General features: G+C 41.5%; 1 protein-coding gene across 1 annotated transcript; it reads right to left on the bottom strand.

Moving 5' to 3' along the window:
- Positions 1-516: 516 nt before the first annotated feature.
- Positions 517-19,950, bottom strand: T265_14718 (hypothetical protein; the record flags this gene model as incomplete). The annotated part of the gene is made up of 7 exons (XM_009174951.1): positions 517-1,282; positions 3,930-4,018; positions 11,294-11,452; positions 16,023-16,128; positions 18,901-19,248; positions 19,522-19,610; positions 19,774-19,950. 7 exons carry the CDS (start codon positions 19,936-19,938, stop codon positions 943-945), a joined length of 1,296 nt encoding a protein of 431 aa, XP_009173215.1.
- Between the last annotated feature and the right edge of the window lie 463 nt (positions 19,951-20,413).

Below are 20,413 nucleotides of genomic sequence, written 5' to 3'. Positions count from 1 at the left end.
TATGAACCTATTTTCATGTTACTCTCAAAGTGGATTTGGAGAAGTAACCGTTCAGGCTGATGGGTGAAAGGGGGGCCAGCACCTTTCGAGTCCTTGCTGCGGTACACTCAGCCTGCAGACCACGTTGCAAGCAACACTTCAGGTTCGCAGCCAACGAGCTCATTCAAAAGATCAACTTTGGGGTAATTTATTGAAATTTGGCTTCCAGTTTTCATCATATTGAGCTGCCACTTCACGGTAGAATGTCTAGACATCCAGTAATGAACACCCCGTTGTCTCGCTTTACCGACGCAATTTCGATGAGCCCGGCTAATTGCACAACACCGAAGACTGTTTCTTTTTTTGTGGGTTTGGGAAAGTTTAGTTAACCGGTCTCTAATCCTCTGAGGCCTTGTGTGAATCTTTACCAAAAAAGACCAGTCGCAATCGGTCTAACGGCGAATAATTAAACTTAAATCTCAAAATTGGGAACTTTTTTGTTAACCAAGAATAAAGTCGAAAAATTGGCCAGAATAACTGTTGCTTTACACGCGGAGAAAATGGATATCATTTTGCTTTTGTTCTCAGAAAGTATGGCAACCCCTAGAGAAGAAGCACAGTTCATTTGAGCTGGTCACAGATTAACGGGTTTTAACACCTATGGCTATTGAAGAATTATGCTACATCCGAGGACTGCAAAATTCGAAAACATGATCAACTGCTCTCCATTTGGTGTACTCATTCAAGCGTAATTACACCACAGTTGAAGCGTGGAATGAACATAGCGAATATATTGAAATGCTTTGACACATAATTACAGGCATACTTGTTTTACTCATATTCGCATTACTGCTTGGGCACTAAGACAGAAGTGGCACTATAGACTGTGCAAGAGTGTTTCTTGAGAAATATTAGTGGATAGATTTGGTCATGTTCACGAATACGCCGTGGGTCAAATCCGTATTAGTTGATGGTGGTACGCCATACAATACAAATGTACGGTCCATATTGGAATTGCATCGATAGGAAAGGAGCGTGAGAGTAATTGATCCAGTAACTTCCAGCCAACACGATTACCTGCCACACTCTCCCATACTGTTCATCCAAGAAGCGCTTCATCTTCGCGGCCACTTGGTTCATCTTATGTGGATCACTGGACACTTCCTTGGCCAACTCAATAAATTTGTCTGTAATGTGAGCTTGTTTGGCTACAGACATTGTTGTGTCCAGTGGTTTGATCTCGTGAGCGATAGTTGGACAAATCTTGGTGTTTGAAATATCGCGTTCCTCCTTCTCCACAATCCTTAAACGGAAGTACAACGAGACACATTGGACCGTGTGTGTAAACTGCAGAATCAATGGGGCCACAAAGGTTCTTGTTAACATTTACTACTGTTTCAATGACTCAGAAAGCAATCACCTCTTTCCTACTTACCGACTGGTAATCATTGATTCCTTCTGAGGGTTTTTGCATACTTGTGAACCTCGAGATGATGATGTTCCAGTGTCATGAAACTTTCGCTGCTTAAGCAGGCACGTATGACTTTAGCGAGGTTTCGAAGTCACTTTCTTGGCTTATTTATACAAGTGATATAGATGTACCGTAAGACTTAAGAAGAATGGTAGGTCAGTTTCAGTGACGCTGGGAACCGAAGGGGGGTTTTGAAGGCCAGTTTTTTTGCACTGAATTCGGAACGCTGCGGTATTCAGCTGCGATGGGCTGCTTAGAAAAATGGCATTCCATAAATTGCACGTCACTTTAATATTATCAGCTATTATCCGAGAAGCTAGCCAACGTCAGACCACGTGAAGTGGAATTCTTTGATGTGGAACAAGGATCAAGAGTTGTTTGGGAGCAGAAGTTACACATATTGTTTATCGACTAATTGCGTTAGAACTTTTCAGTGCCCAGGCGCTAACCCGAATGCTGCAGGTTCCAAAGTACGGAGGAATTTGTCAGATTTATGCCACCAGTGAATAGCAAAACGAATTAAACGGACTTCCATTTCGGATAAGATTTCGGAAAATCTGTTGATCACCTAGAGACGAACTAGTAGTTGTCCGCTTCTTGCCTTGCTGAAAGTCAAACGCACAGGCTGATGCGAAAAACAAGTTCTAATATCGATAACTCAGAGGACGAAAGTGTCCTCCACAGTTGATTTCTCCTGATATCTAATTCAGCGCCGCTTGATAAACCTCATCGGCTTGAACGTAGAACCTACTCAATGAGACAGTCATCAGAGTCGTCAGAGGAGGCCAACCTTTGGGGTTATTGGCACATCAACGTAACCCTTGGGTTTTGGACCCACCAAAAACTTCTTGTGCAAACTGCAGGAAACCACTGATGATTATTTTGCACTAAAGGTAAAATGAAGTAGTTTCAAAATTGAATATCCCTCACATTGATATACTCAACCATGAAGCCACATTTCAGCGTCTTGCTTCTGCAAACTGAGTGAGATACAGAACAAACACAGTATTAAATACAGCTTTCTTTTTAGGAACCATGAAGCCACGATGGTGAATTCAAAACTCTGGTATACGTCTGCGAAAAACTAAGAACGCATATGAACGAGAAGTGTGCATTCCGTTTCGTTTTTCGGTAATGTTTTTCTTTCTAGAATAGCTGGCCGTTTCGCATACAAACACGAGTCTCTGTGTGCTTCATGAACCATTGTGCCTAATCGACTGTATGTAGTCCACCAAATTTAGTCCGTGTTCGGCCATGTTGGTTTTGCTATGTACCACCAGGTGCTTGTCACTGTAACTTTAGCCGGAAAAGAACGATTCAGCTGATCCAAACCCATATTTTGGTTCGTTCACAAAATACGAACAATTTATTTGGATCATGGTTTTGTGCTCTAACTCTGCCTAATTACTGGTTCTCTGATGTGTTAAAACCTCTCAGAAGGAACAGCTAAACTCTATCTAAGTGAAAAATGCTATTTCAAAGAAAGTCTCACACGCATTAGCGCCACATATTTGATGGATGAGTTCGCGTCAAGCGACGCCATAGACAGTATATGCACCGGTTAAAATAGGCTCCAGAGGACGGCTGGAATTTACTCGAGTACTTTGAGAATAGATGATGGTGAATAGCCCTTCAGGAGTTTTTAGATTGCAAACATGTTCATATGTTCTCATATCCACTGGTTTCAGACTTGTCGTGCCAGAGAGAGCGAAATTCATTAAAGATGCTTCAAAGGAACCCGAAGCCGTCTGAGAAGATGCTTCCATTGATCCTTCTAACAAAGATCTCAGTATGTTTTTGTCTTGCTACCGAAATCAAACGTTATACACAACACTATAAAGATTGACTGTTGTGTTTATTGGCCATTAAAAAATCAACTAATAGGTGCAGACCTTGGTCAGTTCAGACACTGTGTCGATTAGAGTCATTTTGGATAGCTGGTCGTGAAACAAGACCATGAAGCTGAATTCCTCGAAGAGTGGTGGATCGATGTGTTGGGTAGTCATTATATACTATTTGCTATTTCAATATGGACCAGCTGCTCTCTTGGAGTTCTCAAATAAGTCCAGCGCCATCATTGGTTATGTTAGTCAAAACAGAGTGGTGTTCGGAATGAGATTAGGCGACTGCAATAGTTTAGCTACCGTGGCAGCAGTTATCATGGCTATTTGCAAGCTAGCTGACGACGCGTTGTTAGAGCGAGTCGCTACATAATCTCTTTTGAAAATAGATCGTCTGGATATTAGCTGGGATGGCAACATCAGGGTCTCATGTGTCTTTGTTTTCGGTTTACGCAGCCAAGTTATCTGAGATTACGTGTATGAAACGGAGACTCCAAGACGTCAGTTTGTTTTTACCAAGTGTCAATAACATTCTAAACACGGTTGGCCTGAAATACTTGAATCAGTCGAGAAGAGCAATTTCGGTTCCCCAAGCAATAGCCCCAAAATATCTGAGTAATTCCCAGTCAGATACTCACATTTCTTGCTTTCCAAGTCCAAGACCATCGCAAAACTCATCCAAGCTGATTTTTCCATCTTTGTTTGTATCGTATCTTGACAACCAACCCTGCAAATGCAAAGAAATGTTTTCGAAAAATCAGTATCGGAAAGATTCCTCCAAGTTGTATTTGTAAACAGATCTGCCAGTAGGTACTTCTGGCTCGGAATACCATTTGCTATCTCACGGATAAACATTTGAATATCATTATTACTGGGTTCACAGAGGCTTTCAAACTGCCAAATTTATAGCGAGTGTCCCAGATGACTTACATGCTAAGTTAATAGAAAACAGGCGACAACGCCGTTCAATCGATTAGCGATAATCGCATGTCTGCGTGGTGTGCTGAACACATCCACAATGGTCACACAACTCCTAAAAGATCGATATTATCGAACACGGTTGCTAAGAGACGCTGTAAATATGCTGCCTTGGTTTTGTTTGGCAATTCACATAACGGTGTGTTACTAGCCAGTGTATTTGGTCACAGCATGCAGTTTTTTATACGCAGTACCATTTGTGAAAAATCCTGCTTAACACACCTGAGTCAATGCAACCCTTAAAAGACCAAGCTATGATATTTGCTCAGCAATTCGATCAATTCTGATCGTCTCTGATGAATGTACACAAAAGTTATCATTGTTCACACAAACTATTCTCATTTCAGGTATGCGGTACACTTGGAATCGCTCAACTAGCTATTCAACCGAAGCCCTACCACACAAAATCTATGAATGAAGGATCTCTTGACAAGGGAAATCCCCCACTTACACATGTTTCGGCTTATTTCCAGGCACTTACATCTATCTTGCTGCGAACCCTAATCTTGGGGATTGTTCCAGAAGCCAAACTTCTGCAACGGATAGTGCACCTCCACATAGCCCCTTGAAATCACTTGGAATTCATCCCCAAAAAATTATTCACACTACTAAACGAATCTGCTACAATACCTTACCTCAGCAAAATCTGGGACGACGGGTGTACATTAATCCCTTTTCCTTTCGCCTGTGGCTTTTCATCAGGGTTAGCTTCCTAGGTCGAGCGCTGAACTGACGGATGTGCTCTTTCACACAGCCAAAAGAAAAAAACGGTCATGAACGGTTTTTGGCGCCAAGCTTAATTCTAAGCCCAATGTTAGTAAACAGATAGTATGCTAACTTGGCTAAATGTCAGAAAAGTATAATATTTTTATGTCTCGTACATAAATGTGCAGGAAATGTGGTGTTTGTTGAGTGAGACTAGTGACGGTGTGCAACAGTGGGTGCAGCGTTTCCCGAATTTGATCCCCTATTGCACGCTGGGCTAACCCAAAAAAAGCACGAAATAAAGCTTCAAAATTAAGCGGAATTGTGGAAATTTCTTTCGTTAACCTTAGAATTCTCTGAAAGAGAACCTGGTGGTTTGATGTCAGGCTTTGAACGATAGGTTGACAGTTGGTCTATTGGCCCAGTCTGACAATTGGTTTGCAAGCGTTTCGCCAACAATTGAGGAGATATATCCATGGACTTCTGGGTGAGAATACCCACACTTACTTCTCCACAGATGGCCTATTACCGGCAAATAATATATATATATATATATATTGCTATGTAGGCCGATTGATGTTAGAATGGTACGTGATTCGATGGGTGAAGCCACCATCCCTGCTGCGTCCTGGTTTGTTTTCCTGTTTGGTGCTCGGTTCACAAAGCATCGTTCTGCTTGACGCACTTTCCAGCTGTGTTACGTCACTAGTTCGCGTTCAGCCCAGTAGTTTTGATTTCATCCAAGAAATTTCTACTCCCTGACTTTTTATTCAGTATTGGTACTAAGTGTTAAGGAGTACTTTTTTCTTAAGCGGTTGATAAGTTGGGTCAACCTCATTCTATCTACCGTAAATTTACAATCTGTATTCTCATTGTCTGGGATCAGTTAAAATTGTCATCTCCGATATTCTTGTACGACAACCGTGAGAATTGGTCGGTCGTTTACATGTATAGTTAGCTTAGGTTAGTTGACATCCATCTAGTCTGTTGGATATATCTTTTTCCGGTTTGTCTAGCGTAGCGTTTTTCGCAGCCACAGGGTTTACTTATAGAAGCTAGTTATCGTCCTTGGTAGGTCTATCATCCACCACCTTGTTGGCCGCCAATAAACTCGCGCAAGCCACCGACTGACTACACAGCTGTTGCTTAGTGGCGAAGCAAAAGTGGCATCTTCGAAAAGCTGCGGGGCTATGAAGTTTATGGAGTCAGCGTAGATGACTCACTCAAAGTATCGCAGAACGGTTGTCCGCAATCAGACTGTTCGGCTGCTTATGAAAATAAATGGCTTCAGAATGCAACAGAGACCTCATTAAATTTCCGCAAATTAGCGTGAGTAAAACTTGCTCATCGTTGGGGTTTTGATCATTTAGTCGTGTCGGTGGGTTACCCTGTATTGANAATTTCCGCAAATTAGCGTGAGTAAAACTTGCTCATCGTTGGGGTTTTGATCATTTAGTCGTGTAGGTGGGTTACCCTGTATTGAGGGGTATTTTGATTGTTCCGGATGCGTCCACTCTATGAGGGGTTTTGTTCGCAGCGACGGGAAATCAGTCCCAATGACACAATAAAATACGTTAAGGATATTCCTCCCCACACAACCATAATACTCAACAATGTCCTGGAACTAATAAAGAAACTTTTAGGAAGTCAGTCCCACATACAAGATCCTACATATGACCTTCCACTGCACACTACTGGGACATATGAGCATTACATTCAGTAGTGTGTAACACAATATGAGCAACCCAGCTTAGCGAGTGAACTGCAAAGTTTGACAAACGTGAAGGAGCCCGGATTGGAACCAGGGCTCCGTGGTAAAAAAGAATAGCATAAGTACTACTTTTCAACTGCTTCTTGCCGTCAATTTTTTTTATCAAAAACCACAGCGGATGAAGCAGGTACTGATGAAAATAAATATTAGATTTGTGATCATTAGGCCTTGAGTGATTAGTTGAAACTGTGTATTTTTAGTCAATTTGATATTTGGTGACTTCTACAGCTAGCGAAAACCAACAAATCACTGCCTGCTTTAGGTGGATAATGGTTTGCGTAATCTGACGAGGAAACTTTACCTTGTATGTCTGAGAACTGCCAGAAAAATCAATAACTGACAAATGTCTATAGTTCAAGGCCCATCCAACAACAGCTTCTTGCAGTTTAGGAAGAGGCAACAGATTTGGCGAGCCAGTGAGCCCAGTTAATAAATCATGTACTGAAAAGAAATTCATACATGGCACTATAAGGCCAGGAAAATCACGTATTATTGTGCTACTGGAGGCGCTTAACTTCCATACAACAAAGTAAAGACTATAAGGATGGTTTCTGTAAGACATCTAAAGGTGACTGGGGTGTAAATACGCAGGGAGCAACAATCAAGTTATTTGATTATATTACACACACGAAATTGTCTTAAAAATCTACTCGTTATTCTGATGAAAATAACCTAACACTGTGACAAACTATGCACTTTCTACCTCTCATACTAATTACATTCCACCTCTCTGATTCGATTTTTCTTCAATCAGCATGTTAATTCAACAAAATTGTGTCATTCAGAGGAAGGAGTAAGGTACTTCCTTCACTCAAGACCATGACCCTTTATAGGTCTGAATGTTGAAGAAACACATTGAGCGACTAATAATTTTATTAGCACTCGGATATGCTTTCATAAGTTGCAAATTGGATTGCTTGAGTTAGCCTTTGCGCTCATGAAAGAGTTTATTGCACTTTCATCTAGGCTTACGAAAGAGTAGTTTTACACCAAGCCGTTTAGAGTAACGATGTGATGTGAAAGTATATAGAACACGAAACAAGAAAGGATATCTAACTGATGATAGTCTTTACTGAGAATACTTCATGATCGCGTGATAGGGTAACTGTTTTAGTTTGTTACTTCTGGTGTTTGCAGTTTTACCTCTATATCAAAAGGACGACATTAATGCCAAAATGGAATCATGTTACTAAAAATATGTTAAATGATGAATACCGTTTACACGAGAAAAAGTTCTAGCTAAAAATTTCGTCCTATTTTTGTGCATAAATTTCCAACAATTACTTTGCATTTACAAAAGTAGCTCGTTTACTGTTGGTTGCCGGAAGTACAGAAGGCGGATGAGAAACGAGTGTTCAATTTCTTGCACTCGTCAACAATAGCGGTCTCCCTCGACCGTAACAACGACAGAATAAACTGTGTTCGTGACCACTAATAAGTGCCATAGCGATGTAAGGCAGTTATAATGTACGATGATCATGCTACCCTACTGAACAAAATTCTGGTATACGCATGTTTGCCGCTGTTTATTCAGCCTAGTCTAAACGAAGTCTTACTTCATTAAGTAAACTACAGAAAGATGGAAATCTTCGATGACATCTAAAGGTTAGGTTAGAGGAGAAGAACGGTATGTGAAAAATCAGTTAGAAATGGATAGACTCAATAAAGTACACGAAAGAGGGGAAAAACTGGCATTCGGGAGTCAGTTAGGACACTACAACAGACACGGAAGAGCTGTTAATCCGGCCCGAATACCAGCAGAGCCTGAACTCCTTTATCGTAGTGGCTGGGATTGCTAATTTTGGTAGTCGGCTTCATTTGATGACCACTGCATGTATATCCTTCAGCCTTAGCACCCGCTCGGTGTCTAACTTCCATGCTACCAAAAGGTTGCACGAGGGATGGGATACTGCCAAGTTGCCCAAGCCTAGACAAAGGAAGTCAAGATATATATATATATATACTTACCAGCAAAGGAGTCCTTGACAAGCAATGCACAGTACGCCGTTTCAGCAACACAAGTGACAAATTAGCAGACTGCCGTCCTCAGGCCAGATTTTCACCAAAATCCCAGCGCTAAAACACCGGTACTCTTTTGAAATTTGAATCCGAAGTCTCATTATTCGAAGTCCTCAAGACTACCATATACTGCAACAGCATTTTGGTCATGTTTAGAACATACCGGTTCCATCACACTGGCTTAGAGATCACTTTTGGCTTTCGCGAATTGGCGTCAGACTGTTTAACCATTAAAGTGACTGACATTTTCTTTTCAAGTTAGTGGCGAAAACGTGTGAAAACTCTAGTATTTTCATTTGGCCCTATGTAGTGATAGTTGCTGTATTTCCATTTACATACTAACAAAATTAAGCCTGCGGCATGTTGATGTTTGGTGCGTAGCTTTCAAACCGCAGTACGAAAGGAGAAGATTCCATATCATAAGTGGGAATTGAACGGTGGAATGTGTCCACACTCGTAACAGACCTATGAGGTCTTGTCCGTACATTCAGAGTAGGCTGATAGTTTTTGTCAAGTTCTTTTATGAACAAGCTGTATCAGTACTGATTGATCAACCTGGTCTCACTGTCAGCTAATCAATTTGGGTTGGCTCGGAAGGTTGAAGGCCGCTTTATATTCACCTCTGCAACAAGGGGATGGAATGTTTCGCAATAGAGCCACGTTTTTTAGTCATAGACTACAGTCGCTTAATGATTGCAGCGAAGGAATTTTTCAGAACACCGTATCTATTCCATCCGATGATTTTCCCTTTCTGTTTTCATTGTTTGCAATGGAATTTCTTGCTTGTATTGTTTCAGTGGTGCACTCCAAATTCCGTATTCTTATTTTTAACTACTATTTGACTTTCGCCAATCCGTTGATTACTTTCGGTCTTGATAATGCACTTTGTTCAGTATGACCACACGAGGTTCGTCACCTTGTGAAACCATTCAAATAATTGTGTGTGGATTTTAGAGAAATGTATAGTTTCCTGTACAAACACAAGGTTCCATTTGGAATCGTCGCTACTTTATCTGGTGTACACTAACCGACGTAAATTTACAGCTGGAGGTTCATATTCATATTTTAGTGTTCCAATCATCGCACCGCGTTTCCCGATAGACTTCCATTTGAAAGACCTAACCTTTTGAATTTTGCTGCAATTCGAAGTGACCCACCTGGTTGTTGGACACAATAAGTAATCAATATTATAAGTCTAGATTTAATCACATGTGTAAGTGAACTACCACATACCATGCGAGGCAGAAATTCTATTCGTGTGAGTCCGGCCCTTCCATGGTTCCTGCTCTTACCAATAAGAAAAGACTATAATTCGTACACATGGCCTCGCAGTTTGTGTAATTCTTTCAAAATGATTGTCGAGTAGTCTACATTGCCACTGCAGGAGACAACTCTAAACAACATTTGCCTTGTTATTTCAGTCAGATGACCAATTGATCAGCAAATTGAACATAGACTGAAACCTAGAATCTGGGCTCGTCAATCATGAGACATTCTTGTTTGAGGATTGGCCCTATAGCGGTCTTCTGAACTTTATTTAGAAGTGCCAACCACATACTCCCCTGGTTGATCACTATCAGTCCGTGGTGTGAAAGACCTTGAAATATGCCTTCATCCTGATCCGATAGTGGGTCTTAGGTCTGATTTGTTCCCCTTTTATTCCTGCGTGCTCCAAATCTCACCACCTTAGTATTGCAAACAGGGGGCCAAAACGAAACGCTGGGACGCACTTGATATAGAACTGGACAGAAACCACCTGGATGGCTGGATAAACTCACCGGCACAAATGTGAGAGAAGGAACGTCTACAGGTCTATGGGTCACGGATGCGATAGATTTTACCACCATCAAACTCCTTCACGGGCAGGGCGTAACTCAAAGTCCTGTAGACGTTCAAGTGCTGTACAGGTTTCAGTTTGTCAAAAAGATGTGCGTTACCTCTTAGATCAATTGCAATTCAGATAGCACTCTTTTTAATTGTTACATTCAAAATTTTCTAAATCCTGGAGAAGTACAACTGCATTACGACCCCATACAATAATAGAAATTGTATGAACATATAACACTGGATAAATGGTAGTACGCTCGTTCAACTAGAACTACAAACCTCCACCTCATGATCCAGGTATTTTTTGCTACAAGGCAATTTTCTTTTTTACACTCTCTCCTTCGAAACCCATTTTCAAGTGGACGGAACCCAAAACTTCCGCTGAAGTATAAAGTCCAGATTAATGCATGCAAAGACCAAGATCATTTTCTGCGGTTTTACTTAATCTATAGTTCCGATATTTTTTAAGTTAACGGCATTCTTGATCAGCGTGACAAAAACACTCAATGTGGTCATATTTCTCCTTTTTAGTGAATTTACTGTTTAATGCATACAGTTTCTATGGAACCCAGGGGGCTAGGTCATGATGAGACAACAAATAGATGAAGGCCCGCAAGTATTCGCTACCCGACATACCGTTATTATGCCATGAAAAGCGAACGAGCAGTTTACGAAGATTGAAAACCACGATCTTCCACTTACATTCACTTGCTTCATATCCAACTTCTTCTCCTGACAGGCGGTTCGCAGTTCACCTAAATCCACGAATCCGTCATCGTTTTTGTCCATTCCCAAAAACATTTCAATCATTTTTTCCATGTCCGATCCTTGTTCACCCATTGTTTCTACGCCCTCGTACTTCTGAGCTGGGAAGTATCAGGAAAGGCAATGCGTTAATAACACAATGCAAACTGAAGTGGCACGCACCAGGCAGCCCTGCGTGATTTAAACAGTGTGTCTGATCAGCTGATCGGTGTGATTGGCCCTCGTGCTATGTTCAGCTCGCGGTTTCTAATCGCAACAAGGTTTTTTGCATTTCAGATGCTAGCAGGTGGTTCCACTTAAGTGAGAATTAGTTGGAATGCGGCAGCGATTCTGCATTAACAACTCACCTAACAGATCGTTTGGTGTGCGGCCAACAAACAGCAATTTAACGATGAAGTGTTCCGAATTAGGACTGAAATTTAGGAGTGAATTTCCGTGTTTCCGTTTTGTACATGCAACCCAATGGGCAGAATAAGAACACATTAATATGCAAGCAATTCAGGAAATACGATGAATTACAGCACATATCAGACCGAGGTGTCAAACATCTTGTCACAAAAATTGAAATAGAATAGCCTAAATAAATCATCATAAGATGGTCCGTGGAGCCGTGCATCAGACGTCAGCTTTTTCCGAATTGAATATTTCCCAGAAACCACATAAGACTACAGGCGCATTATTTTTCACCTACTTTAGGTTTCGTTCATTTGCCTCGTCTCCCCATTTGCTTTGTATACGGTCTTCATTACAGACGGGCACGAAGGCATGAACATACATTTTGTCGACGTCAGTGAACAAGGCAGATACGGGGTATTTGGGACAAGATTCGAAATAGACATGTAGATTTTAAAGCCCGAATTCCTATTACAGACCGAGAGTCCGATGACAAGTGGTTAACTGTCACATTGCTCAAACTTTTAGCTTTTACTTAGTAAGGTGTATTTTTCAGCAATCGAGGAGTTCTTTCAATCCTCAATGGTTTCGTTGGCGTGATATCTTGGGGTGTGTGTCGTGAAAATCAAATAAAACTTGAGGATGTTTGTAGCTTTTTCTCTCCTTGCATTCTGATGTACTTGTGAATCCACCAACTCATCGGTCTGCACCTTTGCTTAGTTTCATCGGGCTTGTTTACTACAATATATCGAGTTGTATTTCGGCTGTGACCAGATGGGATCTCTCTCCGAACTTGAAAGAGACCGGTCGGATTGTTACAGAAAGTGTCTCCAGCAGCGCATGCGGTTTGGAGATCTTTCTTCTGTAATAGTTATAATCTGAAATCCAATTCACCGTTAGAGGCTGAAGGACACGTGTTCAAATGAAAACCCTTTCGAATTCGGCGTCCGTGTACATCATAGGTACCTGGTAAATGCAGAAAGCAAATTGGGAGTGGACAAGTGCATGACGCTAGTCTACAGAGACATCAAAAATGCCTAAACCGACGGTAACTCATTAAGTGTGAATTCTTTAGGTAGGGTGCTAATTAGCTGACGGACACCATCTTCTCAGGCAGTTATCACTTTTTTGAAAGGTGGTGCTGTCAGTAAACAGTCTGTGGTCAAGTTATAGCTGCACTAAGCAGTTGTTCGTTCACCTGATTTCTAGTACAGAATGGTCACGCTAAGCTGATCAGTTTGTACTTGCATTTACCCATAACCCTAAAGAAACTACAGCTTATAGTTCACTGTAGCAGCAGTATGAGAAAATCTGCCTGTGGTGTGTTCAAAGTTACAGCAAGCAAAACGAAATAGATCTGTGGCCCCCAAATTGGTCTCACCGACGTTACAAAACAAAACATGAACAAGGACGATTAAAGGGTATCCTGTCAAGCAGAGATTATTTTGACTGGTTGCTTGATGAAAAAACCAACTCCAAAATGAGCAGCCTGAACGGAAAAATACCTAGCTGGTAGTGGAAAGGAATTGTCGGAAAATCAGTTCGAGTAGAGAAGATGAAGAAAGGTACGCTTTCAACTCCATCTTGGTGTTCACTCATTAACGTTCTCTAGTCTGTCCTCTTTCGCTGTACTGCAAACGGATTTAAGTTCTCCGTTTTCTAAGTACGAAGGTCGCCCTCTTAGTCCTGGTTTCCAACAACCATCATGGGCTAATTATTATGAAATCTAGCCTACCAGTAAGAGCATCTGTTGCACGTCTTGCTCTAAATTGTGAACCATAGGGGCTTGTTTATGTACTTGAAAACTGATTTCGAGTGGTCACCTCCAGTGGGTGCACGAAAGTTGTCGCTAAACGTTAATGAGAAAAGCATGGTTGTTCGACTCAATGGTGAGATGTGAATAGAGATTTTCGTCACTGGGGTTGGGTGAAGATTAAAGATAAACACCCGGAATCTTTGGAAGAAGGACCTCAACATAGATTTTTTGCTCAGCTGTTCTCCGGTGTGGTTCAGATAAGTTACTCAGATATATAACCACGTCTGATCGATGACGTTGCATGAAGTCACTTTAAGTCGTATAATTAATGGTTGTACGCCTGCATCAAAGCTGTCAAACACGGAGAGGGAGACCATTTCGGCTCCAGTTCATGGCCTAAGAACTAACAGACTACAAAGCATAGTGCACGCGCTAGCATTCCACTCGTGAACGAAGCCAGCTTTCATGTCCAATCAGCCAACCTGGAAGACCATCGGCCTGCGTTAAGAGACTCTGTGCAAGTACCACGTTGGAACTTCTCAGCACAGGTCAGTAGGTTGCTTCGTCAAGCAAATGGTCACACTGCAAAAAGATCAAGCCCCTTGGCGGTCAGATTGACAAACGAAAGCTGTCACCTACACCAATTCGCCTACACGCTTTTCTCATATGACCAGCCGATTGGAAGACAATGTGGTTGGCCTAAATAGCCCTGGATTCCATTCGTACCTATTTGGCTTTAACAAAGTTTTCGAATAAGGTCACCTGCATCATCTAAAAAGTTGGATCACACCAACCGATCCCACTTCAACATGTCTGACCAAACTCTGCCGGCACTTGTCAAGTCTAACTGGGTAACAGGTCACAGAAAGTTTTCTAGGTCTATATTCATACCGGATTCTCGCTATATATACTCCATTCCCTGTCGCACCTCTACTTTTGTATTCAAGTTTTATTTGTTGTCTTCTGCCTATGTATCGTTCGTTTAGTTCTGCTTGGCACTTTCAGTGTGGGTGACGATTGTGCCTTCAGTCAAACCGTGATTTCTAATTACCCGACCTAACTGAATCGCCGAGGATCAAAGAGATTAAATCGTTTTGACAGAACTCGCTATTTATAAAGTTGCCGAAGGCTCAATAAATGTAGAAAATTTCAGTTGATGTAACAAATTAGTCATAAGATTGCTGAACAACCCTCGATAAGGCATAATCGGTTTCATCCTTCTTGGGGCTCAGCAGGTGGGCGCAGATTTTAATTTCCCTCCAAACCATTTTGTATTGGGAGGTTAATTTGAATGCGTTGCGGGAGAAACCTGCTTTTAAAAAAGAAGATTGTAACAACAGACCGAACTGAATTCCAGTTGGGTACCCCAGTTGCGAATTTCTCCGCATGCATTCACTGCGCAAAAGTTGCTCTTTTTTTGACGGTTGTTCAGTGAGGAACATCAGAAGTTTCCAGCTACTTATATCCATCGCAGTAGGCAGCCGAGTGCGCATGCTATTGTGTTCACATGGGCAGCGTGCGGATGAGTGAGATTTATGCCCTGATAGCAAATGAAACTTACTTATCCACACTAAGTTACTCCACGGAACATGATGATAAGGGATAATGCTGTGCGAATATACTAGGTCTCCTATTGCTTCTAATAAAGATCGCATATACCATGCAGAAAAATTGAAATGACAACAAAATCTGCGTGCGCCACCATGTTGACAAGCTGATCATGTAGAGTCGTATTGTTTTTAGACCTCACATATTTTTACCCCTGCATGCTCAGATAGAGAGGCTGGTTTCACTACATCATCAGGCATGCTTCCAGTTCTCATTTGATACCAGTTAGCATCAAGTGGGAGAAAACAGCTCCTGGTTTCCCTGATAAATGACTAAGTGGCGGTTTGTCTTCCCGTTCTGAGAACAATATTTTTGTGGAAGTAGAAAGCATCTCATTCTCTCATATCAAATGTTCCCTCATATTTACAATATGATCAAGTGTTTTTTTCACGTTTGAACTGCTTCAAAGATGTGGACTACTGGTAATATATGGAGATTTGGGAGTCATTAATAGAACTTTTCCACCCAAAGGGAGGCCAACCCATGCTGAAAGTCGGGAGATAACTTTCCGGCACTTAAACAGAGTAAAGTGTTACTGAAAATTTAAGTAAACTATTTAAGCAGACCATGGAACAACCAACAACAGCAAACTACTCTAGGCTCCGTTGGGACCCATACGATGACCCTACAACTGAGGTTACGCTGCACTAAGTGTTCTAGGATGCGTATTTACTCTGCACCCACATGTAGCCAAATACGGCGGAAAAGGTGCCATCCATACGGGAAGTTGTTCTAATAGGTGTGTGTTTCACCAAAAAGGAGGTTAAATTTAAACAAAAGATTTTCCCACCTTCTCATTCCATCCAACTAGACATCTGAGGTTCATAGTTGAATCCCATTCTTCAAGTGAACTATATCCACAAACTGATGTATCAGGTAGGCGATTCACCGTTGACCCACATGACACACCTCAGGAATATTATTCGGTATGTTTTTGACATCGCATTGTTTTTTTAAGTGCTTCCACGTACGAGATCCACATTTTTGAATTTGGTCATATGCCACTTCTTTTCTCCTGTAAAAGAATGGCGAAGTACGGGAAGTTTTAAAAAAACAGGCTAACCTTCAGTGCTCGCTACGTTGGATCACGGTTGGGTACATCATTTAGTTATGATCCAGCTTATATTTTACACTCTGTTTAAAACTATACCTTATTGAAGCCCAAGAGTAACAAAATTCTTTGACCCCCAGAACCAGTTCTACGGATTTTCCTTTCCTACTAAGTTTATGCACTTGAATTTCAGGTTTGCCTGTCAAGCTGCACTAGTTAGATGATAGAATCAACAGGTGTAGTAAGGAGAGTCAAGCTGACAAATTTTACCCGTCCTTCTACTAACGAACGTGTCTTTCAGTGACACTTACCCTGTGTGACGTTAAAACTTAACTCGAAAGAGCTCTTTAGGTCAGGAAATTAGGTTGCTGTGGTGAATCTGTAAGAGAAGTCCCTGGAGAGAAGTTCCCTTTAGGAGAGTCCATAGTGAGCATTCCTGGACAGATTTCCGTTGGATTTTGCATTTTGTGGAAAGTTTCATTTGGCCTAGCCTACCCATCAAAATGTTATTAATCTAAGCATGTGCAAAAATACGGGAAAACCCATGCGCTTTAAGGGAAGCATAGAGATTCTGAACAAAGGGAAGTATGGAGAACGATTCAGCACCTAGGTGGGTTTTATCTCCTCGAAACCTTCTTGACCTAAATCCATCAGCTGAATCACAAGTGAGCAACGTTAACTGCCGTTTTATTCCAGAAGCTTCTTTGAAACGGGCAACCTAACTGACAGTGAGTCAACAGCTTTTAATCCGATAGACTGCTGTGACGTCTGGCCTCACTGGCGTGTTTGGCTGTCAGGCTGGCGCTTTCCCGGATTAATGCACTGACGGTGAGCGCACTTCTTACTCTCGACCTGTGATACTTGTCTCTAGACAATTAGTATCAAACGCCCGGGATATCCTCATGAACTGAGAAGACTGTAGCTTCAGTTTTACCTTACTTTTTGCCTTGCCCCAGCTGGCAAGATGTGCCCTTCTCGCATATTTATGAGAAAGGGCGAAAGAGTTTTTCAGTGGCTACCAGGCTTCGTCAAAATATTTCATTTTGCAAAATTCACATTCCTTTTCCACTTCCGAAAACAACTGTTGGTTTACGCATCCACCGACTTTGAATGGCAGCTCACTTGCTAGTGATTACACCAGGGAGATGTAACCGAAATTTGAGTGAAGTTTTTATCTGTGACATCTCTAATCGAGCCCGTACTTTGATAACTGCCCTCTGTGTTTACTCATGCCGACATTCAATATATCAGGTCGTACCCCCTTCATAGGCAATAGTGTACGTACAACCGGTTCAGGCTGATATTGTGCAGTATGAATGGAACCAGATTTGGGGAAAAACTGTCTGGTGAAGTATCAATTGGCAAGTCATAGCTAAGTAATATGTACTTTAACAGATAAAGTCCAGTCGTTCGTATGCATTGTCAAGCAGTTAGTATGGTCGTTCATATTGCATCCCTTAAAGACGCCCAAAATATATCTTTCGAAGCAAGAAATTAGTCAAGGAATCTCAAATGGCACTGCTTGCTGGATAGACCATAATACTTTTCAAATGCACTAGGCATTCTACAACCGAAGGAGCGGAATGAGTCGATTACTTTTTGCGCTCCTCTGTCATGCTACTCAATTTTATTACGGTTGTCCTTTGTCTGACCGGGGCATATTTTTGAGCTTGTTTGATTGAATAGAGTGCATTTGTAGCTCAGGCAGGGTTGTTGTCTAAGAGCGAATATTTGGACCAACTGTTCATCACTATGAAGTTCTGGACTATACAAGATGAATCGAAAGACTTGACTGGCGCGTCAGTTGATCGATACGCGCACCAGAGTCACTAGATCGTTATTCAAGGCATCTGGATAACCAATCTCAGGGCGTTTCCTCTTTGGTGTGGACCGGAGGACGGTATTTTCTCACAGAGCAATGTGAATCCGAGTAGGAAATTTAAAAACCAGAATTTACCAGGTTTACTGCTCGAAGCAACACTTTTATGACAAGGTTAAAGTGAAGTAAAAGTCCATTGTTAAAAAAAACATTAGACCGACCTAACAGCAGCTCTGGGTCCCAATTATCACAAATGTGTTAACTTCAAAGTCAGCTGACCTACAAAAGCGTGTTATCTATTCCACTCATACCAACTATCAGTTCACTTGCATGTGCGATGACGTCAACAGTGGCAAAAAGGATTGACGCCTCTCTCAAAAGACAGCCAGACTCACCTCTAACTGCTTGAAGCACAGAAAACCCACGATTCTTGGGCAGCCATAGAATCACTCGTAACTCAACATTATCATTTACCGAATAACTCCTGACCAAAAACGCCTCACCTGACTTCAGTCGATCAATCTCTCTTCTATTATCTTCTATTATCTAACAAGATAGCAAGTTTTGTGCAGCAAATCTATTCACTCAAATTCCTTATTACTCCATCCGATATCTCTCACGTAAATCCATCTTTACTGTTCGAATAACCTAAAATTGTGCGTGTCTTCCTACCATCTGGATCTTGTGGCTTTGGGTACATGATAATCAGCTGTCTTATTCCACCGCTTCCAAGTGTAAGGTTCAGAACGTCAGGTCCATGAAAAAATCGCACTTTATTGTACTAGAATTTCGTACATCTTCAATACTTCAATGCGATTTAAATATGGAAAACCGTAAAATGAGCACAAGTAAGTATATGTGTGGTAAATTCAAGTCCTGTTTTGATTGTACTCCATACGAGACCCAGTCTTCTTTACGTCCGGTTCGTACGCCAGGCCAGTACGACAAACTTGTTCTTGTGTCTGAACTGGATAGACATGAACGGTTCGTAGCTGAATCGCATCCAGAATGAGCCAGTCAGAATAACACATTGCCAAACTTTTCCGTATTTGTCGTTCATGTAGTTCTGCAGGCCATCCACAACCTGGTTCATTTTCTCTTCCGTCGGTTCGCCCGACCCTACCAATGCTTTGTACTTGTTTACAATGTCTTCCTGCTTGGCCCAAGTCATTGAAGTGTGCAATACTTCAATGTCAGGAAAAGTAAGAACCTCGCCAAAATCTTGTCGCTCTTGTTGGCTGCGTATTTCGGTTTTCTCTTTGATCCTATTGCAGAATAAAAGAATCTAAGTGGATTAGAAGTATAAAAATGTTAAACGATCTGTATAACGGCATCAGATTTAAAACCATGGATATAAATCATGAAGGGGTACCATCGCCATGTTAGAGGGCGTTTTTGGGCAAAGTCAAAATTCATCGAATATCGTTGGAAACTGGGACGACCAAAGCTGATCTTTTCTGAGAAATTTCGGTGTTTACGAAAATAACCTTAAATGCCTTAGTTCACAAAATCCGGAGAATGGTTGCATCAAAACTCACACATCTTCGCGCTTCAATCCAAGGCCTCTGCAGTATTCGTTCAATGTGATTTTGCCATCATTGTCTGTATCGAATCGTGACATCCACTCCTGAAACAAGGCAAAGCACACACTTCGAGAGACATGTATAGGACGCATGAATCAACATGCCCAAGCAGTAAGCTCGTGTACAAAACTCTAATTTTCAATGCTTCTGGAAGAAGTCCTAATCAGAAGAAACCCAAGATAATGAATTTATACATGGAAAACTCACAGAAACAGCGCTTTGAGGAACCCTATTCTTCTGGCAGAAATCCAACAATTCGTTTCGATCCACAACGCCATCGTTATTCTTATCCAGTTTCATAAAAAACATCATCAGTTGCTCTGTGGTGTGTAATTCGGTTTTGTGTGGTTTTGGCGTTTGAACCTGTGCCATTCTGCTTCACCTAGTACGATCCTGCTGACTTCACAGTAGAAAGCAACATTATATACTCAGGCGTTTTCACAACTAAACTGCACATGGATTGCCCTAGGTAGAAACGAGCATCGGGACACAAGACATTCTTTGTGTGCATATATGTGCTTGCTATAGAGTAGAAAGGTGTGTGACAAGATCTATAGTCTCGAGCAACTAGGAGAAGTTTGAGAATCTCATTCATATGTTCACCACCACTACATCGAATAATGTTCGTGTACAAACTGGTTTCACGACAAGCTGGTATTGAGTGCAAATGATGCTGACGCGTTTGTCCCCGACGCATTACAATTAACCTGTTCAGTATAGAAGATACAAATGAATGGATCAAAAGCCAGTTGGTGAAACATGCAAAACGGGGGTGAAACAGAACTATAATTGGATTGGTCGCTGTCTTGCAACCAACTCGCTGGATTAAGTACATGGATAGTTAATG

The sequence above is a fragment of the Opisthorchis viverrini genome (assembly GCF_000715545.1).
Source record: "Opisthorchis viverrini unplaced genomic scaffold opera_v5_250, whole genome shotgun sequence".
Classification (NCBI taxonomy): domain Eukaryota; kingdom Metazoa; phylum Platyhelminthes; class Trematoda; order Opisthorchiida; family Opisthorchiidae; genus Opisthorchis; species Opisthorchis viverrini.
The sequence above is the reverse complement of the archived record's forward strand: the minus strand, read 5'-3'. Positions and strand labels throughout refer to the sequence as shown.